The sequence below is a fragment of the Myxine glutinosa genome, chromosome 7 (assembly GCF_964187855.1).
Source record: "Myxine glutinosa chromosome 7, kmMyxGlut1.1, whole genome shotgun sequence".
Lineage (NCBI taxonomy): Eukaryota > Metazoa > Chordata > Myxini > Myxiniformes > Myxinidae > Myxine > Myxine glutinosa.
This window is the reverse complement of record NC_136267.1, coordinates 23,328,110-23,355,723: the sequence shown is the minus strand read 5'-3', so window position 1 is coordinate 23,355,723 and position 27,614 is coordinate 23,328,110. Positions and strand designations below refer to the sequence as shown.

General features: G+C 43.3%; 1 protein-coding gene across 3 annotated transcripts in view; it reads left to right on the top strand.

Annotated features, from left to right (window-relative positions):
- The window catches only part of LOC137431059 (macrophage mannose receptor 1), a 234,554-nt gene that overhangs the window by 38,897 nt on the left and 168,043 nt on the right, over window positions 1-27,614 (top strand). For all 3 annotated transcript variants that reach the window (XR_013624029.1, XM_068121949.2, XM_068121948.2), the window contains exons 7-10: window positions 1,543-1,731; window positions 7,943-8,100; window positions 10,696-10,803; window positions 19,576-19,691. Coding sequence is in view for 2 of the 3 variants with exons in the window: in XM_068121949.2 (XP_067978050.2) it covers window positions 1,543-1,731; window positions 7,943-8,100; window positions 10,696-10,803; window positions 19,576-19,691 (571 nt within the window). In the remaining variant the exon portion in view is untranslated. The remainder of the gene's footprint in view (window positions 1-1,542; window positions 1,732-7,942; window positions 8,101-10,695; window positions 10,804-19,575; window positions 19,692-27,614) is intronic.

The following is a 27,614-nucleotide window of genomic DNA, read 5'->3' as shown; positions in this document are numbered from 1 at the left end:
CAGCATTATATGGCTCTGCCCCGGCCCTACTCGAATGTTCCAAAACCCCACCTCTCATCGTCGTGGTTAGCCACTCCCCTCGAGCCCTGATTGGCGGCTCGTGCTTACCGGCTACTCCCTCCTGTAGGGCCTCCCCTCGGCCTCGCCAGACCCGTTCAGGCCTGCCACGTGGCATGCTATCGCCAAAAGAACCGCCCTACTCACGGACCTGCTCAACGCAAAACTAAACACAGGAAAGGACTACGCTTACATTCACTAAGAAATAACTGAACTATCGCGAGGCTTCATGTTGTGGTGCGTCTACCTACGAGGGGGAATTATCCTTTATTCCAAAACCACAACTATATATATATATATATATACATATATATATATATATACATATATATATATATATATATATATATATATATATATATACATATATATATATATATATATATGTATGTATGTGTGTGTGTGTGTATGTATGTATGTATGTATGTATACACACACACACACACACACACACACACACACACACACACACACACACACACACACACATACATACACCAGTTATTATGCGATTTCATACCATCAGTGGTGAACCGCCATTAAGGTATCCCCCATCCAGCTGTCGCTGTACCTTAACGGGAGTGATAGGCACCGCCTGCCACACGGCACATTATCTCTGGTATCCACTCATTATATATTTTATTATTATTATTTATTAGTTTTTATATTATTATATTATATTATTTTTACATTATTTTTATATTATTATATTATTTACTATTTTTATATTATATATATTACCATTTTTATTATTTATATATATATATATATATATAAATTACTATTTTTATATTATATATGTATTTATATTATTATATTTGTGCGGCACATTATATTATTATATTAGTTTTTCATACACTTATGACAGAACTTAGAACTATACACTGAATTGTTTTTGATTCGATAAGGTGCAGAATATTTACAGATGATTTCTGTCTTATCGTTCTTATGGACGGGTTAACTCCGCAACTGTTATGGTATCTTTGCCATGCTGGCTTCCACCAGGTGGCGCTATACGATACACGTTTCGATAGAGAAATGGGTTATTGTGCAATGAACAAATGTTGCATTCAGGTCAAGTACTGATAGCAAAAATAGTACAACCAACCTGCAATAGGCATATATATATATATATATATATATATATGTACACACACACACACACACACACACACACACACATATATATATATATATATATATATATATATATATATATATATATATATATATATATATGTACACACACACACACGCACACACACACACACACACATATATATATATATATATATATATATATATATATATATATATATATATATATATATATATATATTATTGTAAAGTTGCGAAAAGGCATATGACTTAACCTCTTTAGCAATGTATAGTTAGGTCAACGACAAGGTATGACATCACAATTGCACTTGTACTTGAAGACATTTAATTGAAACAATGACCGAATCACTGTGCATTGTGCTGCAGGTCTTGCACCCAGGGAAGATGGCTTTTGTGCACGAGGATGGCATCTCTATGATGATGCCTGCTTCAAAGCGTTCCGCAGCAGCAGCAGCTGGGACAAAGCACGAATGGAGTGTCAGATTACAGGAGGAGACCTGGCCAGCATTCACAGCCTTGCACAACATGATTTCTTGCTCATTCACCTTGATCTCAGTATGGCTTGTTATCATGTTATCGTGTCTTACATAACACATTTATTTCAGTTGAACAACAATTATAACTTTCCCAATATATTTATTTTACCTCCATCCCTAATGGGCAGCTTTCCAGCTTAAAATAACACTTGGAGGGCTGGGGTGGGGATCAAATCCATGCTGAAGATGGCAAGTGAGCTCGACTCCCATTTGTGAATTGATTCCTTTACCAAGAGGGGAGTGAGGGACTAGATTGCTGAAAAAAAAAGGATTCGAGAGCCTTGTACACTGACTGATATTGCAGTTAGCAGTGTTACAGTAGAAACCGCTTTTAGCAGTGGGTGGTTCTGTATTTCCGTGCAATGGATTCCTAAATACGGTGTGGATACATTGTAGGCACCCACTGTTGGTCAGGATGCCCTGCGGCATGCGCTCTTCTGGCACATAGGTGCACTGTCTCCATTCCAGTTGAGAGGTGTGTGTGTGTGTGTGTGTGTGTGTGTGTGTGTGTGTGTGTGTATGTGTGTGTGTGTGTGTGTGTGTGCACGTGTGTGTGTGCGCGTGAGATGAGACTCCACTGTCTGTGTATCAAGAAGTAAGTGCCACCTCAGCTATTGCTGAATGCATCCTGACCAACTGGAAATGCCTGTCACACATTAACCTGTATGTGGCACACAAAACAACTCTGGGGGTAGCCAAGAACAATTTAAATTGGGAAAAGGCTCTTCTGGCTAAACCGTTGAATATTTCTCATGCCTGTATTGCAAAGCTCATGCCTAATAGGCCGAGTTTATGCAACCAGCAAAGTCTTTTTGATATATATAACTTGCGGTGGGAAGGTGTGCGGGTAAGGATATTGAAGTGGCAAGAGATTTGGAGGATGGAGCCAATATTGTTGAGTTTCCTGTTGCAGGAAACGTATGATGTGCTTCCGTCACCAGTAAACTTGAGATTGTGAGGGTTGTTGCAGGAGGAGAGATGTTCTTTGTGTGGAGGTTTGGGAACGGTGCAGCATGCATCGAGTACATACTCATTAGCATTGGCAGCAGGAAGATACAAGTGGCGGCACGATCAGGTGCCAGCGGTGGTAGTGCAGATGGTGCAACAAGAGGTGCTGAGATCGAGAGAGAGAGAAGAGTGGAGAAAGAGACCAATGGGGAAGAGGTGTTGTTTGTCAAAGAGGGCCAAGTGGTAAGAGGTGGAAAGAGGAGGAGGTGGAAAGCAAGAGGGCTGTCAGATGCTTGTGATTGGCAGGTGGTGGCAGACGTAAAGCCACAATTGGTATACCCAGAAGAGATCTGTGTGACAAGGTTGTGGCCTGACATTGTCATCTGGTCAGGTGCAACAAGACAGGTCATCTTAGGGGAATTGTCTGCACCTTGGGAAGAGAACATGGAGGGGTTGCACGAGAGGAAGAGAGGAGAGTACAGTGAGCTGGAGGCAGAGTATCGGGAGAAGGGTTGGCGAGTTTCTTGTCAGCCATTTGAGGTGGGTGTATAGGATATATTGGCAATTCCTTTTCTGCATTTCTTGCTCGGCTTGGAGTGTGTGGGACAGAAAGAAGGAGGATGTGTGACAGAGTGGCCCAGGTTGCCTTGAAAGGCTCACTTTGGATATGGAGGATGTTTATGGAGACACATCGAACAGTGTAGGTTGAGGTTGTGGGGGGTAGTTCATTTCAGTCTAAAGGGGGTAGTGACTGAGCATGGAAGAGAAATGGAGATGTGTGGTAAGAGGTATATATATACTACATGGCCAAAAGTATGTGGACACCCGAACATCACACCCGTATGTGCTCATCGAACATCTCATTCCAACATCATGGGCATTAATATGGAGTTGGTCCTCCCTTTGCTGCTATAACAGCCTCCACTCTTCGGGGAAGGCTTTCCACTTGATGTTGGAACATTGCTGTGGTCATTTGCTTCCATTCAGCCAGAAGAGAATTAGTGAGGTCGGGCACTGATGTTGGGCGATTAGGCCTGGCTCGCAGTCGGCATTCCAATTCATCCCAAAGGTGTTTGATGGGGTTGAGGTCAGGGCTCTGTGCAGGCCAGTCACGTTCTTCCACACCGATCTCGACAAACCATTTCTGTATGGACTTCGCTTTGTGCACAGGGGCATTGGCATGCTGAAATAGGAACAGGCCTTCCCCAAACTGTTGCCACAATGTTGGAAGCACACAATCGTCTAGAATGTCATTGTATGCTGTAGAGTTAAGATTTCCCTTCACTGGAACGAAGGGGCCTAGCCCGAAACATGAAAAACAGCCCCAGACCATTATTCCTCATTCACCAAACTTTACAGTTGGCACTATGCATTCGGGCAGGTAGTGTTCTCCTTGCGTCCGCCAAACCCAGATTAGTCCATCAGACTGCCACACCGTGAAGCGTGATTAATCACTCCAGAGAACGCTGTTCCACTGCTCCAGAGTCCAATGGCAGCGAGCTTTACACCACTCCAGCCGACGCTTGGCATTGCGCATGGTGATCTTAGGCTTGTGTGTGGCTGCTCGGCCATGGAAACTCATTTCATGAACCCCCCGACGAACAGTTGTTGTGCTGACATTGCTTCCAGAGGCAGTTTGCAACTTGTAGTGAGTGTTGACAGACGATTTTTGACAGATGTTGACAGACGAATCGAGGAGAGACGATTTTTATGCGCTACGTGCTTCAGCATTCGGCGGTGCCGTTCTGTGAGCTTATGTGGCCTACCACTTCACGGCTGAGCTGTTGTTGCTCGTAGACATTTCCACTTCACAATAACAGCACTTAGTTGACCGGGGCAGCTCCAGCTTGGCAGAAATTTGTCGAACTGACTTGTTTGAAAGGTGGCATCCTATGACGGTGACACGTTGAAAGTCGCTGAGCTCTTCAGTATGGCCCATTCTTCTGCCAATGTTTGTCTATGGAGATTGCATGTCTGTGTGCTTGATAAATTATATATACCTGTGAGCAATGGGTGTGGCTGAAACAGCCGAATGCACTAATTAGAAGGGGTGTCCGAATACTTTTGGCCATGTAGTGTGTGTATATATATATATATATATATATATATATATATATATATATATATATATATATATATATAAGTTCAAAACACACCTGGTCACAACTTTGTGGCTACATAGATATATATTTTGTGGCTATACAGATACTGTACATACACTACTCACAACAAGTTAGGGATATTGTGGGAGTGAGCTTTTTTTTTTTTATAGGGTTTAGGGTTAGGGTATTGAAATCAAGAATGCTGTGTTTTTTCACACTCATTAATAACCATAGAATTTGGACCAACAACTTTTTTCAACATAATTAATACACAAAATCAACCACACCGAAGAACCTGCCAATATCCCTAACTTATTGTGAGTAGTGTATTTGTGGGTAACAATATTTGCACCCTCGCACTTTTTTCAAATAATGCACCATTTCTTCCAGAAAATTGTTGAAATAAAAAATCTTTTGGTATCTACATATATATTTATTTGGTTTGCAGTGGAACAAAACAAAAAAAGCTGAAAAAATTACTAAATTTAGCTAATTCCACACAAATCCTAAAATGGCCCGGATAATATTATTGGCACCTTTTAGAAGTTATTATAAATAATTTCATTTCAAGCAGGTGATTCTCCTTTACTTTGGAATTGAACTCACCTATGGTGCGTTGCAGGTGCCTGCAATATAAAAATCTCTCTTTCAACCAGTTTGAATCGAGAAAAGGAGTCATTCTACTGTTTTGTGTCACTGTGTGTACCGTCACTGTCACTATTTTGTCCAATGAGCATGGAGAAAAGAAAGAAAACCAATTGTCTGGAGGTCAAATACAAGATTGTAGCCAAGCATGGACAATCTCAAGCCTACAAGTCCATCTCCAGAGATCTTGATGTTCCTGTGTCCACTGTACACAATGTTATCAAGATGTTTAATTGCCCATGGAACTGTAGCCAACCTCCCTGGACGTGGCCGCAAGAGAAAACTTGATCGAAGAGTGCAGGGAAGGATTGTTCGAATGGTGGAGAAAGCTCCTCCATAAACTGCCAAACAGATTCAAGCTGACCTTCAGACACAAGGTATGACAGTTTCAACTCGCACCATCCATCACCAACTCAATGAAAGGGGGTTCTATGGCAGGAGCCCACTGGTGAGAAAGAGACATGAGAAAGCCCAACTGGAGTTTTCCAAAACACACCTGAACAAAATCCTTCTGTTCGAATGTGCTGTGGACAGATGAGACCAAATTAGAGCTTTCTGGTAAAGCACATCATCTCTATGTTTACAGAAAACAAAATGAAGCCTTCAAAGAAAAGAACACCTTCCCTACAGTCAAACATAGAGAAGGTTCAGTGATGTTTTGGGGTTGCTGTGCTGCCTCTGACACTGGGTGCCTTGAATGTGTGCATGGCATCATGAAATCAGGAGATTACCGAGGCATTTTAGAGCGCAATGTTCAACCCAGTGTCATAAAGCTGGGTCTCCGTCAAAGGTAATGGGTCTTGCAGCAGGACAATGACCCCAAACACACTTCAAAAAGCACCCAGGAATGGTTCAAGGCAGAAACACTGGAATGTTCTGAAGTGGGCAGCAATGAGTCCAGATCTTAATCCCATTGAACACCCTTGGGGAGATCTGAAAACAGCAGTTGGGAGAAGGCACCCTTCAAATCTGGGAGAACTGGAGCAATTTTCACAAGAAAAATGGGCCAAACTGCCAGAGAGGTGTGAGAAGCTCATTCATGGCTATAGGAAGCGCTTCACTGCAGTTATTTTGTCCAGAGGCTGTACCACCTTTACCACCTTTAGAGGCCATTTTTCCCCGCAGAGCAGGGGTTGGCCTTTTTCGGGCACCGTGGTCCCCTTTTTGAAGCAATGTTTTATGGCCGGATGCCCTTCCTGCCACCAACCCTGTTAGTCACCTCTTGCGACACACAGGGAATTACCAGTGAACTGGTACTCAATTTGCCGACCTCGGAAGGATGACAGGCTGAGTCAACCCCCCTGGCGTTAATTCAGCGATCGACCGGGATTCAAACCCAGGATCCTAGGATCCCAAGCCAGCACCCTAACCGCTAAGCCAACACTTGGCTGTGTTACCAAGTATTAAGTCTCGGGTGTCAATAATTTTGTCAATGCTTTTTCTTTTAAATTTCTGATTTGAAATGATATATTAAGTTCTAAATCAACAACATAGGTTCTGTAATATCAACAGTGAAATATACAATTGTGGAGACCAAATACTTTTATCAATTTCAACTTGTTCTTCGAGAAAATTGTGAGTTATTTGAAAAACGTGGAAGGGTGTCAATATTTTTGCCCACGACTGTATGTGGAAAAATTACATGCCCAGACCGGGAATCAAAGCCATGTCCTCTGGAAAACTGTACCAGTGCTTTGCCATCTGAGCTATCTGGGCGACCCTGATCGATCATGCAATTTTCCCACGCGATTGCCACTTTTTTCTGTCAATGCTTCCGGGGGCACTCGCTCAGATGAAGAAGATGGTCTTCCTCCAATGGGGGGACAAATCCAAACTATATATATATATATATATATATATATATATATGTATATATATACAATCAGATGTATATATATATATGTATATATATATATATATATATATATATATATATATATATATATATATAATATATATATATATATATATTATATATATATCTAATTATATATATATACATATATTAAAATATATATATATATATATATATATATATATATATATATATATATATATATATATATATATATATATATATATACATATATATATATACATATATACTGTATATATATATATACATATACATATATATATATATATATACATATACATAATTATATATATACTCTATATATACCCCATCTCTAACACACACACACACACCCCAACCCCCCCCCCCCCCCCCCCCCCCCCCACACACACACACACACACACATCTATATACTGTATTGAATTTGAATTTTACATTCAAATTCCAAATTGAAATTGTATACAAAATATTCAATCTAAAATTATATCTAAAAAAACATGAAATCAGATGTCATCAGATGTGATGACATCAGATGTGATGACATGCTGTGTGATGAGAAAGTTGTAATAATTTATTTTAAACTTGTAGTTAGCAAATGACTGTTTTAGCAAAGAGTAATTTACGTCTTGAGGCAAGATGGCTTTGATAAAAGGACTCACCTCTTTCCTGTCATTGTGCAGGCAGTGAAGACAAACTGTGGATTGGACTGAATGACCGTCAGAATGAAATGCTGTTTGTTTGGTCTGATCACAGCCCAGTCAGCTTCACTTCATGGCAACACTATGAACCAAATGGGCAACAAGAGAGTGAAGAGGACTGTGTATACATGCACGGAAAGGTCGCTGTGCTCGTTGTGCCTGTTGGCTTGGCTTGTATTGTATTGTGCATTATTATTTCTATACCATCTTTACCTTTTACCCTTTACCAAGGTTATGTTTTCACTCCTGTTTGTTACTTGCCGGAAAAGATTTCGGCAAGTATGTTGATCGTTTGGTTTGTTACTTGCCGGCAAAGATTCCGGCAAGTATGTTGATCTGTCTGTTTGTCTGTCTGTTCGCAGTACTACGTCTACACCGTTGTACGTAGAATCGCCAAACTTTACACAAATATTTGTCTTGCCCTGGAATAGTCTGTGCCCAATTTTTAACTCTCTCGGCCCAAGGCCTCCATTATGACGTCATAATTTGATAATTCTACAAGTACAAAACTTTATCCAATCAAGATGCAATTTCTTGAGCGACATGACGGCATAAACTGGTGGAGAAAAAATTTGCCGACGTCATCGGTCACGTGGTTCGGCCGCCATCTTGGAAAAACCGAAAACATTTGCACCTCTATATCTCTGAAAGTGCTGAATAAAAAAAATTGAGACATGGCTCATTGTAAAGAACTCTCCATGGGGAATCAAATATGTTAATGATGATGTCATAGGTGCCTCCATTATGACATCATGATTCGACAAGTACAAAACTTCATCCGATCAAGATGCAATTTCTTGAGCGCCATGCCGGCATAAACTGGTGGAGAAAAAAAAAATGATGACGTCATCGGTTACGTGGTTCGGCCGCCATCTTGGAAAAACCGAAAAACTTTGCACCTCTGTATCTCCGAAAGTGCTGAATAGAAAAAAATTGAGACATGGCTCATTGTAAAGAACTCTCCATGGGGAATAAAATATGTTAATGATGATGTCATAGGTTCCTCCATTATGACATCATAATTCGACAAGTACAAAACTTCATCCGATCAAGATGAAATTTCTTGAGCATCATCAAGGAATAAATTCGTTTAGAAAACAAAGAATGATGACGTCATCGGTCACGTGGTTAAGCCGCCATATTTGTCCAAAATGGCCAATAAAAAAGTACATTCCGGCAAGTCCTCGGTCTCTGACCGATTTTTCATCTGTCTGTTTGTCTGTCTGCCTGTGCGCAACACTACGTCTACACCATTGCACGTAGAATCGCCAAACATTACACACATATTTGTCTTGCCCTGGAATAGACTGTGCCCAATTGATGACGTCATCGGTCACGTGGTTCGGCCGCCATGTTTGTCCAAAATGGCCGATAAAAAAGTACATTCTGGCAAGTCCTCGGTCCCTGACCGATTTTTCATTTGTTTGTCTGTCTGTTTCACTTGTTTGTACGGTCTGTTTGTTCGTGAGCAGGATATCTCAAAATGTTGTGGATGGATTTGAATGAAACTTAGTGGAGATGTTTCGTATGTGACAAGGAAGAAATGATTAGATTTTGGTGAAGATCTGGATTAGGATCTGAATCCAAGAGTTTTAAAAGTGATTTTTCACCTTTGAGAGATAGGTCAAAAAAAGCGATATTTAACACGATATCTCAAAAAGTTGTAGATTGATTTGGATGAAACTTGGTGGGCAGGTTGGGTATATGACGTCCCTAATTCTATTTTGGTGAAGATCTGGATACGACAATTTGTGCATGTCAGAACACAAAATCTACCATGAAGTCCAAGGAACTGTCCATAGAACTCTGAGATAGAATTGTTGGGAGGCGTAGATCTGGGGAAGGATATAAAACAAGAGTTTCTCGAGTGTTAAAAGTTCCCAAGAGCACAGTGAGCTCCATAATTAGGAAAGGAAAGAATATGGGACTGACTACCTAGACTCTTCCTCGAGCTTGCCGTCTGACCAAACTGAGCAACCGGGCAAGAAGGACCTTGGTCAGGGAGGTGACCAAGAACCCAATGACCACTCTGACAGAAATACAGAGTTCCTTTCCAACACGTTCCAACAGGGCAATTACTATTGACCCCAAGCATACAGCCGAAGCAACACTGGAATGGCTTCAGAACAATAACGTGAAAGTCCTTGAGTGGCCCAGCCAAAGCCCAGACTTGAATCCTATTAATAATCTGTGGAAAGACTTGAAGATTGCTGATCACTGACACTCCCCATCCAACTTGACAGAGCTTGAGCAAATCTGCAAGGAAGAATGGGAGAAACTCCCCAAATTCAGATGTGCAAAGCTAATACAGACATATCCAAGAAGACTCCATGCTGTAATTACTGCCAAAGGCGCTCCTACGAAGTATTGACTCAGGGGTGGAAAAACAACAAAGAAAGTTTTTCATTTTAAATTATTTGTCAAAATTTCTTGAAGAAAATTCCACTTTGACATTATTGGGTATTATGTGTAGATCAGTGACAAAAAAAAATCGCAGTTTAATCCATTTTAAATTCAGGTTGTAACAAAACAAAATGTGAAAAAGTCAAGGGGTGTGAATACTTTCTGAAGGCACTGTAAATACGGTATTCAAATGTTTTGGAAGTCGTTTTGAGACTCACCGTGCTGCAATGAAGCCAACAATATTTATTAAATGTAATGCTGTAATTAAATTCCTGGAAATGCGATGGAAGATTTTTATTCTTGTTGCTTTTCTTCATGTGTCCTGATCGTAGGATGCCAGGTGGGTCGATGGCTCCTGCAAACTACAACTGGGCTATGTGTGTCAGCAATCTCGAACGGCTTCAACTCCTCAGCCTACGGTCAATGGAAACTGTCTACAGGTGTGTCAGGAAACATCTGTATGTGTGTTAAACCTGATGTTTTGTCATTACGAATCACTTAAAAATATTCATCAAGATATTCAAATTGCAAGTTCATGACACGCCCATATGTGTCGCTTTGTGCAAACAAACATGGCTTCTAAAGATGCTTTCAAACATTATCCACAACTAAAAACAATAGAAATGCAAGAATACCAGGTTGCTGGCCATATGACTGTCCAAGAAATTAAGCTTTTCAAAAAAGTGGTGGTGGAGGTTTTATAACGTATCCATACTTTTGTGGGATCATAGTGGTGTTTCTATGGGCAAATAAACCACGTGGTAACAATGTACTGTCTGAGCCAGATTTCTGAACAGGTAGGAGAGGTCAAACACATACCAGTACAAGCAAATGCAACAAGATGTTACTCCTGCAACCACCAAGCCATTTCTTCCATTAAATACCAGCAAGGTATTAAAATCAAAGTGAAATATCAAAATATGTAAACGGACAACAACAGGAGAAATGTGTGAAGCCGTGGAACATGGCTTTTGAACAGCCTCAGGAAGGAGATTCCTCAAGTGGGTAGATGGAAGGAACAAAAGAGCTAAGGTGTGAAGTGAGCTTGGATTTTAGGAGTTTACCAACGAGAGGGTAACTGGAGAAACGCACGCATCTTGGAGAAGTTAACAAGGATTCATGTGCTGTGAAAACAGAGGGAGCAAGACGAGATGAGAGGCGATAAAAAAACAGAGAGGCTGCTGACCTGTATGTGATGTGAGGCAAGAGGCCTCGTCGCCTCATTGTGGGAGATGACATGATGTTGAGGCCTTTAGATACCATGGTTTCCAATTAAAACAGATTATATGCTGGATGTCATGGGGCTCGCAAGGCTCTAGCAGGGAAAATGGCCTTAAAATGCCTGTTGTTGTATATGCTGGGGCGCCAGTCCATAGCGAACAGCAGTACTCAATTGAGTTATGGAAGGAGGCCTTGTCGGCTGATCATAGTTCAGATATTTCAAGGAAGGACTTGGAACGGCAGAGGATGCCAATCTGCGGCTGGCTTGGGAGGACAGTTATGCGAGGTGATTGGCACAAGGGAGGGTGAAGCAGACATTAAAGAAACTGTACCTCGTCCAGTGGCTGGCCATGGAAATACATAAGCTTGTTCAGATGATGATCCTTGCAGAGTGATGGAGTGACAAGGTGAAACTGTGAGATTTGCCACTGATTGAAAGACATGTTCCATTTATCAGACCAGTATTTCATCAACTCCGAATCAGCAGACAGTGATTCCAATGCAGTCTGCCTGTCAGTGGAAAATGATACTGCACTACAAAATGGGCATTCATCTGCAAAGAGGAAGAGAGGAATTTCCAGAGCATCGGAAAGGTTGTTTACGTAGATGAGGAACAAGACTGGGCCCAAGAGACTTTCACGGGGCACTCAAGACTCCACAGAGAGAGAAGAGGGTTGCATTGATCGCAAAGGATTGAATGTGCAAGTGAAGAGCTTGGTATCATGTCCAGAAGTGAGTGACTGGGACTGAATTTAATATGAGAGAGGAAATGGAGGAAAGGCATTCACCAAAGATGGACTTTACAAGGCACCACCATGACTTTGATGAAGGAGACTGGTTGGATTGTTCAGCCTTGAGTTTTGCAAGATAATGTTTTCTTGCTTGTCGAAGGTTGTACACACATTTTGCAAATCTTATGGAATGATTTAAAATTGCTCTAACTCAGGTTTGCTGCATTCCATCTTACTATAATTCACCAAATGTCTGTCCGTCCGTCTGTCCATTCGCAGGTACCGCAAAAACGGCTGAACCGATCGCAATGATATTTTGAGTGGGTAATGCTGGGACCCCCTGGAGTAAAATAATCTGTGCTGTTTTTCAAATTTTCCAGTTTTTCCAAACACAATGGAATAATATTCACCGATATGAACAGTGATGTGGCTTTTATTGAAATTCTACAAATACTGTTTAGAGATTTTGATGAGAATTATGAACCTGCAGCGAATGCGGAAGTGGACAGATGATGGGAATGAGCGGGTTTGATAATATCTCAATACAACCGTCATTCAATCGTAATGTTAAATCCTTAAACATTAATCGTGTTAATCGTTTTGTTAAAGTATCAATTGATGATTGGAATTGAGTGAATACAATTACGATTTTGAATTCGTAATTGTGTTCACACAACTGTACGGAACTTCACATCAGGATTTAAATATTTGTTTATGTCACGAATGTTGGTAAAAGTTTATTTTTTATATTAATGCTATTTAATTTGTGATTGGAGTTATGCTGTTTAGAATGAAAAAAGAGATATTGAGTTCAAGTGAATGACGAAATGCCGTGATGCTTTTACGTTCTAAGCGTGATATTCGCGGATCGCCATATGCAGATTCGCCATTGACTGGGAATGGAACAAACATACCCGTTTGTTTGCGAACGGGAACGTTTTTCATGGAAATCCTTCACTAACTTGCTGTCCATGTCTGACATGCGACTGAAGGTGCTACAGGAATGTGGAATTTATTGGTCTCATGCTTTAGCATTCACCGTTTCTGCATTGTCTGTTTGCTTTCGGCCTCCCACCCGTGCGTAGCACGGGTACAACAACAACAACAACAACAACAACAACAGGCATATTAAGGCCATTCTCCCTGCAAGAGCGGGGGTTAGCCCGTAGCACGGGTACATCACTGTTACGTGGTCCTCCCGGTAACTACCTGGTCTTGGTGACCCCCGGACCGTGGGAGGACCCCGCCAGAAAGATATCTGATTTATACGCTTTCGTAACGCAATCAATATGAAAGACACAACAATTCAAGTCAATAAGAAACCCCACACCAAGGATCCGGATTAATCAATAATATATTCCCCAATCAATCAACAACCATCAACAATCAATCAGCAATATTACTAAGATGGCCATCTCATATATGTCCCCCCTTTCCCCACTCACGACCCCTCAATGGTCACTGTCCCTCACAATGTCTCTGGGCCCCTCCAGACCAAGGTGAAGGTCGACTTCTCCGCACACGGGCGGTTGAACGAACCCCTGGCTGACGTGCTCCAAACGTGCACGTCGCGTACCGGGAACAGCTGCTGCAGCGCACACCTCCTTGCAAAGCAAAGTGGGCAAAGCAAAGTGCGGCTCGCAAAGTGCGCGAGGCCCAAGGTGCGACCCGTACGCGTCCTTGTAGACGTTGAGGCGAACTCTGCCGGACGCTTGGTTCCGTGCACGAACCCACGGCAACTTGACGCGTAACCGGTAATTACCCCGCGCAGGTAACTCCTCTCGCCAGACGGGCTTTCAAACGCAGCGTTCCCCACGCTGCTCAATATCGACACCGCTCGCGTCGGAGCTGGGCGAGGAAGAAGAAGATCGCCGCTTCTCCCGGACCTCGTGTCTTGTTTTTCTTCTTCCGGTCCACTATCCCGTTTCTGGTCTCCTGTTATCCGGAGCCTCTTTAACCATTTAACCACAACAACCTTTAATAGAATAAACATTAATAAGCAATGACATGAATAGTAATTCACCTAAATCCGGGATCCGTAACACTCCCCCCCTTCAAGAAAGAAAGTTTGAACCCCGCGAAAACTTTCTGGGCCGGCCAACTTTGATAAACAAACCCGATACCCCAAATCATCAGTTCCCCCCGGGCACAATTATCGCATCTCAAAAATAAAGCAACAAACTTTCCCCAAAACCCCCCAGAGATTCCAAGGTAATTCCCTCTAGACCAAGCGTCAACCACTTCTAGTTGCTCTTGGATGGAGGCCCAGCTGAGTACTCACTACATGGACGCCTTAAGGAATGTGGGGTTCACGGTTAGTCCGGGGAGGAAAGTTCATTACATGGACGCCTTTAAGAACGTGGAGTTCACGGTTAGTCCGTGCAGGAACGTTCCCTACCGGGATGCCTTTTAAGAACGTGGCGTTCACGGATAGCCCGTGTAGGAGCCCAGGCTCGGCGGCTCCGCCGTATATAGAGTGCTTCAACTTCTCCGGACTCCTAACAGTTACGGTGGGACCCCTTGTCCCAGCAGTCACCTGACTGGCGGTCTCCTTCTCGGCCAGTCCTCTGCCAATCATTCTTTCGGGAGATGCCGTAACTCTGGGAACCTCCATAGTAATATCGGCTGCTGCCAACACCAAAACTACCGCCAAGTGGTCCTCTTCTGTAGACCTCTCGACGCCTACGAAATGCCTTCCCTACTGTTATGGTCCGACCCTCCAAATCCTTACCATTCCAATTCTTCTCTGCCTCCCTGGCGTCTTTTGTGCTTGCAAACGTGACAAAGCCGAACCCTCTTGACCGTTGCGTTTCCCTGTCTTTTACCACCCGCACTTCCACCAGCGGCCCATATCTGTTGAAGACAGAGGTCAGAACTTCTTCCTCTGTGTTGAAGTTCAGTCCCCCTACAAATAACTTGGCACTTTTGTCGCCATCCCGAGCTGGGGTGGTGTTATTTCCCCTGCGGTGCTCTTTACCCACCCTCGGGTTACCATAACTTTGCCCCCCGGCCAAATCATTCCCGATAATCACAGATACTCCCTCTACAGGAAGCGTGGCTTGTAAACCGACGGTGACCGGTCCTGACACCAAATCGGATTCCAAATGGATAACATGAAGTGGGGCACTAACACAGCCACCGATCCCTTGTAACCGAACCCTATCACCAGTTGCGGTACTCTTTGACAATGGCAAAATGCCTTCAAGCATTAAGGATTGATGGGCTCCTGTGTCCCTCAATACCCTAACAGGTCTTGGGTTAGTCAAGTCTCCCTCGAGTGAGACCAACCCCTCATAAATAAATGGTTGGTAACTCTTCTGTGGGCAATTTCTTACGCTTGCCATCGCATTCGGAGTTGTAATAGTCGGACTCCGCTCTGGGTTTTCCCTTTTCATGAGGTAATAACTGGACATCAAGTGTCCAAGTTTCTTGCAAAAAGTGCAAGTAGGTCCGGAGGAAAAACTCGTGGTCTGCCTCGGGCCCCCCGAAAAATAAGTTTGTCCTGGGCCCGTCGCCCTCTGATTTCGAACAGTTCGGGTATCAGCGTTGTCCCCATAATCATCTCGAGGCCGCCGCCATGTATTGTCGTTCTCCGCACCTGCTGTTCCACAACTCCCCTGCGGAAATCTAGGCGAGGAGTTAGGTTCGTGGACCCCTATCCGGTGTGTTAAGGCACAATCATCTGCCATGGTGGCTGCGTCACACAACTTCGGTACTTTCTTTTCATGCGGGTATACTTTGATGTCCTCGTGGACACACTGTTGAAATTCCTCCACCAGGATCAAGTCACGCAATGCTTCAAAGTCGTTCCCGACTCCTTTTGACTCACACCACCGATCAAACATGTTTTCTTTCACTCTGGCAAACTCCACATGGGTCTCACTCTCCCCCTTCCTGACATTCCTGAATTTTTGCCGGTAAGCTTCAGGAACCAACTCGTAGGCTTTGAGGATGTGCTTCTTCAATACCTCATAATCTGCACATTGGTCCATTGGTAGCGCCGAATAAATCTCTTGAGCTTTACCCACCAGCACACTTTGCACTAGTATGGTCCAGGCCTCCTCCGGCCAGTTTAACTGTCGAGCCACTTTCTCAAAGTGTGGAAAAAATTGAGTGACTTCCTTTTCACTGAATGGTGGAACCAGCCTCACATGTCTGCCCACATTCCAGGTGTTCTGGCTAGGTGTCGGCCCAGTCAGCAAGGGTGGTACCTCTCCCCGTTCTCTCATTAACTCCAGCTCCTTGAATTTAATTTCTTGCTGAAGCTCCATGTCACGTTCCTTTAATTCCCTTTCCGCTTTTCTCTCCTCTGCTTCGAGGTCCCTTGCAGCTCTCCTCTCCTCTGCTTTTCTCCCTTCTAACCTTTCCTGGAGTTCTCGTTCCACTCTCCTTTCCTCTGCTTGTTTCTCTTCTCTCCTCTCTTCTGCTTTCCTTTCCTCTTCTGATCTTTCCTTTTCTGCTTTCCTTTCTTCTTCTGCCCTTTCCTTTTCTGCTTTCCTTTCTTCTCCTGCTCTTTCCTTTTCTGCTTTCCTTTCTTCTTCTGCTCTTTCCTTTTCTGCTTTCCTTTCTTCTTCTGCTCTTTCCTTTTCTGCTTTCCTTTCTTCTTCTGCTCTTTCCTTTTCTGCTTTCCTTTCTTCTTCTTTTAACCTTTCCTGGAGTTCTCGTTCCACTCTCCTTTCCTCTGCTTGTTTCTCTTCTCTCCTCTCTTCTGCTTTCCTTTCCTCTTCCTTGAGCCGTTCCTGGCTCCGTAATTGCAACTCCAGTTTCCGGAGCTCAATGTCTTCTGGTTCTTCGGGTAGCCACTCCCAGGCTAACTCGTCCCATGTTCCTAATCCCACCATAGATTGTATCACCGCGGTCTGCAACTCTGCCTTCCTCAAATTAGTTCGGACCTCCAAGTTAAAATGTTTGGCCAATTTCAAGAGGTCCGACTTTAGTAACGCTCGGAACTGTGCTTCACTCGGGGTTACCGCAAAGTTCTGTGCCACAAACGCCATGGTGCCTATCGTTAACACCTGTTAACCTTCACCCAAAACTTTACCACAATTTCCCAAAAATGTACCAATTAATACTTAATTAATAAATTTTAATTAATAAAAATATTATTTTATTATTTTATACAATTTTATATCCCGGAATTCAATTGGACGAGCCCCCAATTTCTGTTACGTGGTCCTCCCGGTAACTACCTGGTCTTGGTGACCCCCGGACCGTGGGAGGACCCCGCCAGAAAGATATATGATTTATACGCTTTCTTAACGCAATCAAAATGAAAGACACAACAATTCAAGTCAATAAGAAACCCCACACCAAGGATCCGGATTAATCAATAATATATTCCCCAATCAATCAACAACCATCAACAATCAATCACCAATATTACTAAGATGGCCATCTCATATATGTCCCCCCTTTCCCCACTCACGACCCCTCAATGGTCACTGTCCCTCACAATGTCTCTGGGCCCCTCCAGACCAAGGTGAAGGTCGACTTCTCCGCACACAGGCGGTTGAACGAACCCCTGGCTGACGTGCTCCAAACGTGCACGTCGTGTACCGGGAACAGCTGCTGCAGCGCACACCTCCTTGCAAAGCAAAGCGGGCAAAGCAAAGCGCGGCTCGCAAAGCACGCGAGGCCCAAGGTGCGACCCGTATGCGTCCTTGTAGACGTTGAGGCGAACTCTGCCGGACGCTTGGTTCCGTGCACGAACCCACGGCAACTTGACGCGTAACCGGTAATTACCCCACGCAGGTAACTCCTCTCGCCAGACGGGCTTTCAAACGCAGCGTTCCCCACGCTGCTCAATATCGACACCGCTCGCGTCGGAGCTGGGCGAGGAAGAAGAAGATCGCCGCTTCTCCCGGATCTCGTGTCTTGTTTTTCTTCTTCCGGTCCACTATCCCGTTTCCGGTCTCCTGTTATCCGGAGCCTCTTTAACCATTTAACCACAACAACCTTTAATATAATAAACATTAATAAGCAATGACATGAATAGTAATTCACCTAAATCCGGGATCCGTAACAATCACTAATCTATCTATAATTCCAGTAATCTCTGTCTGTACGTTTGTACGTTTGTCTGTCTGTGACCGCTGTTTCTCGACAACCACGGGTCCGATATACTTTTAACTTGCCAGGTATATTGCTGGGGACCCGAGGATGTGCCTTTTCAAGGTTTCATATTAATCGGACAATTACTTACCGAGCTATGTCCAAAAAACGATTCAACCAATCAGAGAGCAGCGAACGATCGCGTGTGCCGGCGTTGCGAATGGACCAAACCATTCCATGTAAATAGAGGGGGGGGGTTCTGTGGTCGTTGCGAATGGACGAAACCATTTCATGTAAATAGAGGGGGGGGGATTGTCACTGTACTCGCAAGCCGTTCGCCGTTCGCTTTGGCGTTGCGAATGGACCAAACCATTTCATGTAAATAGAGGGGGGGGATATAATTTTAGATAGATATATAGTACGGGCATATATATAGTACGGGCATGCCCTAGTATTTATAAAGCAAGCTGTGAATGATTGAGTTGATCCACAATTGCTGAAATATAAATATAAAACAGGTGTTTTTAAATGTGTAATGGGATGGTATACCACACAGACAAGCAATGGGTGGTTTTGGAGAGGTACACACAGCCAAAGGTATTCGAGAGGGCTCAGATGGGTTAGTGCGGGCAATGGGCAGTGCGGAATGGAGTTTTTCACATACCACTGCCGCTGGGACGTTGTTGGACCTGCAAAAGAGATGAGAAAATTGCCAGGGAAAAAAACCCTGGGAAATTTTTTTGAAGGAATCTTTTCATCAGGGAGGGAGGACCTGGGTGATGGCCCTGTTCGACACTGGGGATGGGCGAACAGCTTGAAATGCATCCGTGGATGGGTTCTCGCTTCTCCTGAGTTTGACTGGTAAATTTGCCGACGAGCTCATTGGTTTGACTTCCCGGTTGTATTCGACTGCAGATGTCCATCATGGTGGCGGTAAGTGCTCCCACCTTGTCAGGTTGTGTTCAAGCTGAATAACTCGATTTTAAAAATAAAAAAATATATGTACAGACCATATATACATGTACTCATATGCACGTGAAATGCAGAGGGGCTTCAGGTGTTATGAAATACCATAGTTGGGAAATATGGAATCGTTGGGTGATGTGGAATAGCATTGAATTATTTACATGGCTGTCTTCAACCTGAGGGGTAATTGAAACCATCAGAGATATGAAGACATTTCAGCTTGTGCGTGCCATGTTTTTTCAGGGTTGGAGGCAATATGAACAATTCTGCTACCTTTTTGTGAACAAACCGTACACATTTAATGAGGCTGAAAACATCTGCAAGGAAAAGCAGAGCACGTTGGTGTCTGTGGGAAACAGGTGAGAATCTCATAGAACACACTCTCTTTAATGCTTTTTTACTCTTTTGTTCCTGCCTGTCACTTCATCTTTCTCCGCTCCCTGCTTCTCGTTCCAGAGAGTTTATTACAGTAAGGGCTCATGTTGAATTGTTTTAAGAGATATGCTCACTTTTGTCACATGATAATAGTGCAACTGTGATTGGAAGTCAATCAGGTTGTTTGATTACATTTTTGAAGGACTTCTGTCTTCTCCAAGATGGGTTAAAGGCAGATATTTGGAATCTAGGTTAATCGAAAATATAAAGAAGAAAGTTTGTTTGTTTGTTTGCTCGTTATGCATCCGGACCCTGTAGGAACGTGTGCAACCAACCTTTGCATGGCCTTCTCTTTCATCCAGGGGAAGGTCGAGGGCTATGTTTGGATAAAAAAACTAGAAAACAAACAAGTACAAAAAGTTTTAATTAAAACAAAAGCCGCGTCGATGTTACACAATGCCTAGATGCAGCTGTGCCTATAACGTCGATGTTATAGGCACAGGACATTCCTATTGATTCGATTACTTGATGTTATTTTTGTGCAAAGTGAAAATATATCTCGGCAATTTCCCGTGTGTGGCGACGAATTTTTAATATATCTCGGCATTTTCCCGTCTGTTATTTCAGGCGGTGTATGACTGACCATGCCACGATTTTAAAAATATATATCTCGGCAATTTCCCATGTGTGGCGACACGTAAACGAAGCTATGCTCCTCTCTCCACATTATTGTGACGACGTATAAATTAAATATTTCATCGTGACGATTGTCATCAAATGGACGAATTTTTAATATATCTCGGCATTTTCCCGTCTGTTATTTCAGGCGGTGTATGACTGACCATGCCGCGATTTAAAAAATATATATCTCGGCAATTTCCCGTATGTGGCGACACGTGAACGAAGCTATGCTCCTCTCTCCACATTATTGTGACGACGTATAAATTAAATATTTCATCGTGACGATTGTCATCAAATGGACGAATTTTTAATATATCTCGGCATTTTCCCGTCTGTTATTTCGGGCAGTGTATGACTGACCATGCCGCGATTTAAACAAAATATATCTCAATGGACTTGAAGTTACAGGCCTTTGAGAATTCATTTCGTTCTATAAAGGGTAACTTTCATCGGATTTTCTTCCTGTTTTTTTTCAACCGAGTCTAAAACTATGTTAGCGACTGTGAAAAATGAAATGATATATCGAATTTGATTTGAAAGAAACCTGTGTGAGAGAGCAAGACACCACGGGCCTACAAAACAGGCCTCAAAGCTATGCGAGTTAATAAAATGGTGGATATTTGTTTATATGAAGCCTCCCCCACAATGGGTGGAGCTATGGTTCCCAGAATGGGTGGAGCTTTGAGGTTTTGTCTTCTCTGCAAGAACAACAAGAACAAGAAGAAGAACAAGAACAAGAACAAGAACAACAGCAGAGGGCACTCTATGAGCAGCGTCTGCGACGCGGCTAAAAAACAGATAATTGGCCTTCAGGCCTCGATTGGGTTTTATGCCTAGCCGAAACCCGTGGAACATCCACGGAAGGGAGGATGTGGTGTATGGATAGAGTGTACCATTATGGATGGCATAGGGGATTTGCTTGTCCGAGTAAGAGTTAGGAAGAAAGATGAGAATGAAGAGTGCGTATATGAACAATGTATTTTTTGCAATCTACTTAAATGACAACGCTACGATATACTTTTGAAAAATGAATGGATTCGTAATAGGAATCGGCATAGCACCACTCTGGCCATTTTTTATGGGACTATATGGTGTGGGTTGAATTTGTGTGAACAAAATCAAGAAAAAGGCGACACTTTGTAGAATCCAACTTACACTGTGTATAAAGTGTCACCTCCTGACTTTGTATTTTATATTGTTAGAGACAAAACAAACACTAAATAACATAGCCACATACCAAAAACGTGTATTTTCAATTTTCACTTGTGCAAAAATGCTACTCACAATTACATCGCCTGTGCGTCGGCCTGTGATTGAGCCAGAGAGTTGGCCTGTGAGTCAACTTCCTTTCCAATGTCTGCAAGAGTTGAAATACTGATTGTGCATGTGTAAAATTATATGAAAGAAGAACATGCATATCAATAGACGATGCCATTGAAAAGGAGCGCAGCTGTCAATAGAAAAGGATGTCTGACTTATCAATTTGACATTATTGCACAGGAAATGACAAACAAAGAAACAGTTCATTTCCATCGGGTAATATTACGATGAGAGATCAGCCGATACCTTTATTATGTCCATCAGCATCCATGATTATCAAAGTAGGCTTTACCCTGTTCACGATAAGGTAGAAATCAGTGAGGTGTATACGAAGAGATAAAAGGATGGCATTGACTTCGAGACGGTACGTGATAGTTGGCTGCGGCTGGCTGATGCCACGTTTTTTTTTTTTTCCTAAGTGCCATGGATGCTGATGGACATAATAAAGGTATCGGCTGATCTCTCATCGTAATATTACCCGATGGAAATGAACTGTTTCTTTGTTTGTCATTTCCTGTGCCTTTTCCTGTGCCTGTCATTTCCTGTGTCATTTCCTGTGTCCCAAACCCATCTCTCTCTGTTCCCACCTTTCCCAGTCGAACCCAACTGCTCCTGGACTCTGTGTCCTTCTCTCCTGACAAGGTGGAGGAGTTTTTGTCAAACCTCGACTCTGATTCTGCAACTGGACCAGACGGCATCAGCCCATGGGTCCTAAAATCCTGCTCTGCCGCTCTATCTCACCCTCTCTCTGTTCTTTTCACCCTATCTTTTGCTCATGGTCATCTGCCAACATCCTGGAAATCAGCTAACATTACCGCTTTACACAAAAAAGGTGCAAAAACAGATCCTTGCAACTACAGACCAATCAGCCTGCTCCCAATTATCAGCAAAGTCATGGAATCCATCATTGCTTCGGATATGAAATCTTTCCTCTTCTCCAATGGCTTGATCTCTGATCATCAATTTGGTTTCAGACCAGGTCACTCTACTCTGGACATGCTGCTTCTGCTGTCTCAACAATGGATGGAGGTCCTCAATGCCAAACAGGAAATCAGAGCTGTCTCCCTTGACATATCACGGGCCTTTGATATGGTCTGGCACCCAGCTCTGCTCACCAAACTCTCCTCCTATGGTATCCATGGAAATCTCCATGCATGGCTTGCGGACTTCCTCTCTGGTCGTAGTCAACGTGTAGCCCTGAATGGATTTCTCTCATCTCCCCTTCCTGTTCAGGCTGGAGTTCCCCAAGGAAGTGTGCTGGGCCCTGTGCTTTTTCTGGTCTTTATCAATGATCTCTCCGACTCTCTGGAAAATCCTCTCTATCTCTTTGCTGATGACTCCACTCTCTGCCGCTCCATTCCTCTTCCCTCAGATCGGCAGTCTGCAGCCTCCTCACTCTCTGAAGACCTGGACAAAATCACAGACTGGTCAAACAAGTGGAACATGTCTTTCAATCCTGACAAATCTCACTCTCTTACTATGTCTCTCCGAAAAGATCGACTGGACAACCCTCCCATCTACTTTCTCAACAATCCTCTCCAAGAAGTTCTGTCGCTCAAGCTTTTGGGTCTCACTATCTGCCATGATCTTTCTTGGGAAAACCACATTTCCAAGCTGGCCCCCAAAGCCAGTCGCCGACTGGGCATCCTCCGTCGTGCGAAGTCCTTGCTCGACACACCTGAGCTCCTCACCACATACAAGGCTTTCATCCGCAGCTCAATGGAATACTGTTCTCCCCTATGGGCTGGTGCTCCTGCCTCACACCTGGCTCGGCTTCACGCTGTTGAATCCAAAGCTTTCAAAATCATTGGAATCTCCCGCGATTAAGCTATCTCTGAGGGCCTTTCACTCACTCACCGCAGGCAGGTAGGTGGTCTTTCTGTCTTCTACCGACTCCTCTCCGGCCTTCCTCCCCCAGCTCTCTCTGTGCTCTGTCCCCCAAATATTCCTACAGGTCGCACAAGATCTGCCAGCAACCCTCTGATGGTTAAACTGCCGAAATCTCGGCTCTCTGCTCACCTTCACTCTTTCATTCCTCTTTTCTCCCGCCTGTGGAACAAACTCCCACACTCCCTTCAATCCCTCTCCTCCCTCCAGGTCTTTAAAACAGCTGTTCACCACCATCTCTTATCTTCCCCCATCCATAACCTTGATCTTTTCTACCCCCACTAATTCACCCCAGATCCACCTTGTTTGAAATTCCAACTTCTTTCCTGGAAATCCTGGCAGTGTCCATATGTTTATACCTAAACCCCCCCTTCACATGCCTCCCCCCAAAGCCCTCTCCCTCCCACAGATCTCTCGATGTCTCCATGTGTCTCGGTCCCTGCTCTCAAATGTTGTGTTTGTGTCCTTCCCCCTCTCTCCCCATCTTGTCTACCGCTCCCGATGTTATTTGTTTTATGTGTCTGTTTGTCTTTTTGTGTGATTAATGTTCGCTCTTTCACGAGCCTCGATCTTGTATACAAAAAAAAAAAAAAAAAAAAAAAAATGTCAAATTGATGTCAGACATCCTTTTCTATTGACAGCTGCGCTCCTTTTCAATGGCATCGTCTATTGATATGCATGTTCTTCTTTCATATAATTTTACACATGCACAATGAGTATTTCAACTCTTGCAGACATTGGAAAGGAAGTTGACTCACAGGCCAACTCTCTGGCTCAATCACAGGCCGACGCACAGGCGATGTAATTGTGAGTAGCATTTTTGCACAAGTGAAAATTGAAAATACACGTTTTTGGTATGTGGCTATGTTATTTAGTGTTTGTTTTGTCTCTAACAATATAAAATACAAAGTCAGGACGTGACACTTTATACACAGTGTAAGTTGGATTCTACAAAGTGTCGCCTTTTTCTTGATTTTGTTCACACAAATCCAACCCACACCATATAGTCCCATAAAAAATGGCCAGAGTGGTGCTATGCCGATTCCTATTACGAATCCATTCATTTTTCAAAAGTATATCGTAGCGTTGTCATTTAAGTAGATTGCAAAAAATACATTGTTCATATACGCACTCTTCATTCTCATCTTTCTTCCTAACTCTTACTCGGACAAGCAAATCCCCTATGCCATCCATAATGGTACACTCTATCCATACACCACATCCTCCCTTCCGTGGATGTTCCACGGGTTTCGGCTAGTCTATATAATAATAGCGTAAGGACTCGACTTTGTTATCCCTTTTACACCGCACCCAGTGACCCGATGCCCACGGCACTAATGGATTTACGATCTACGAACCGCGCTCTTTGTTTATCACGTACAGCCATACTCGAAAAATCTGAATTAGCCGACGTTGGGGCCCAAAAGCATCCGATTAACTGCCGATACGATGCCATCTTATGACGCCATCGTATTGGCGTCTGCTGGGCGAAGGCGAAGCAAGCCGTCCGCTGATTGGACAGGTGAAGGCGACAGCAAGCCGTCCACCGAGTGAACAATCCAGAGCATGCATTTGTGCCGGTGTTGGCGATCGTTGTTCATAAACGCACTCTTCATTCTCATCTTTCTTCCTAACTCTTACTCGGACAAGCAAATCCCCTATGCCATCCATAATGGTACACTCTATCCATACACATCCTCCCTTCTGTGGATGTTCCACGGGTTATATATATATATATATATATATATATATATACATATATATATATACATATACATTTTTATATATATATATATATATTGTTACGGACACGACTTTGATGTTGCTTGACCGAGCGGAATGGCCGCCGTGTTCGCACAAGTTACCCGATTACACTCGAACGTTGGCCGAATCGCGCTATGCTAAATCAATGAAGGAAAGGACACAACGGCTGGGTTAAATGACACGACACCAGGGGTACAGTTCTCAAGACCTCCGGAGGAGGATATAATATGGGTTATGCAGAACGTTTAGATTACACGGCACAGAGGTACAGCACAGCAAGATGGGCACTTAGACACAGTCTTATCTTATTCCCGACAGACCACAGACAAACGGGACAAGACTGACTCACACGGGGATTGATGGCAGGGGAGGGCAGGCAGTCGATAGCTCAAGGTGCACCTTGGCTCAGGGGCAGAATCGACCCGGTCCGGTCCAGAGATGCGGGTAGGTATCGTCGCGCTGGAGGTGGCGTCCGTTTCTCTTCAAGCTCAGGCGCATCTGACGTCACCTCCGTCTTCCTGCGCATGTCCAGCGGGGAGTGACACGCCCTCGGCTCGTTAGCTCCGCCCCAGATGGAATCGGTCCGCCGCTTCTTATTGGGTGCGGGGGGTTACCGGGCTCCGCCCTTGACGAGGAGCTGACAGTGAGCCCCTGCATGGTAACCCCGTCGGAGCACATGGTCAATGGCGGCTAACCAAGCCGGAGTGAGGACGCACACTCCCCGCGCCGCCGCCGCGCCGCCCCCGCTGTTGTTGTTGTTGGTGTTGTTGTTCCATGAGGAAGAAATGCGGGGAGGTATTGGGAGGTCCTAAACTTACTAATGGTGCCATACAATCACATTCTGGTGCAACGAAGAGTCAGAATTAATGGAAACGAGTCCTTAACTGACATAGACTAAGAATAACTAGCAAGATGTCCTATAGTTGTCTACGTGAGATGCGGTGGACCTGGGCACGACATTTAATGGGGGAAAAAGGGGAAGGTCGGGGCTACAGAGTGTTGTTTACAGACAATGGGACTAGGGAATGGGGGATTGGGGATAGTTGGGGAGTATTGGGGAAATAGGGGAATATTTACAAGCGGATATGGATGGAGGCCAAATCCCATATCCGCAACAATATATATATATATGTATATATATATATATATATATATATATATATATATATATATACATACATATATATATATATATATATATATATATATATATATATATACATACATATATATATATATATATACATACATACATACATACATATATATATACATACATACATTCATACATATACATACATACATACATACATACATATATATATATATATATATATATATATATATATATATATATATATATACACTAGCTCAGCTCGGCTCGCTGCGCTCGCCTCACCAAGCGTCGATACTGAGGAACGGGCTTATTTTAACTGAGGCTGATGACTGCACCTGAGTTGCTGTGTTGTCATGATTTTCACCAATCATAATACAAACAATTACTTTGCACAAATGTATTTGTTGTGTTTGTGATATTACATTTTTATCGGCAATTTAGGTTGAAGATTTCGGTTGAATGTTTTTTTTTTCAAGAAAGAACCCCTCCGCACATACATAGGGGAGGGGTAGGTGCATACTGGAAGTTTGGGACGATTACACCTCACCACCACGTAATTCAAAACACCTCACCACCAAGTAATTCAAAACACCTCACCACCACGTAATTTAAAACACCTCACCACCAAGTAATTTAAAACACCTCACAGCCATAAACCACATAATAAAAACACCTCACCACCACAAAATTAAAAACACCTCACCACCACGAAATTGAAAACACCTCACAGCCATAAAACACGTAATAAAAACACCTCACAGCCATAAAACACGTAATAAAAGCACCTCACCACCACGAAAATAAAACACCTCACAGCCTTAAAACATGTAATAAAAACACCTCACAGCCTTAAAACACGGAATAAAAACACCTCACCACCACAAAATTAAAACACCTCACAGCCTTAAAACACGTAATAAAACCACCTCACAGCCATAAAACACGTAATAAAACCACCTCACAGCCATAAAACACGTAATAAAAACACCTCACCACCACAAAATTAAAACACCTCACAGCCTTAAAACACGTAATAAAAACACCTCACAGCCTTAAAACACGTAATAAAAACACCTCACAGCCTTAAAACACGTAATAAAAACACCTCACAGCCATAAAACACGTAATAAAAGCACCT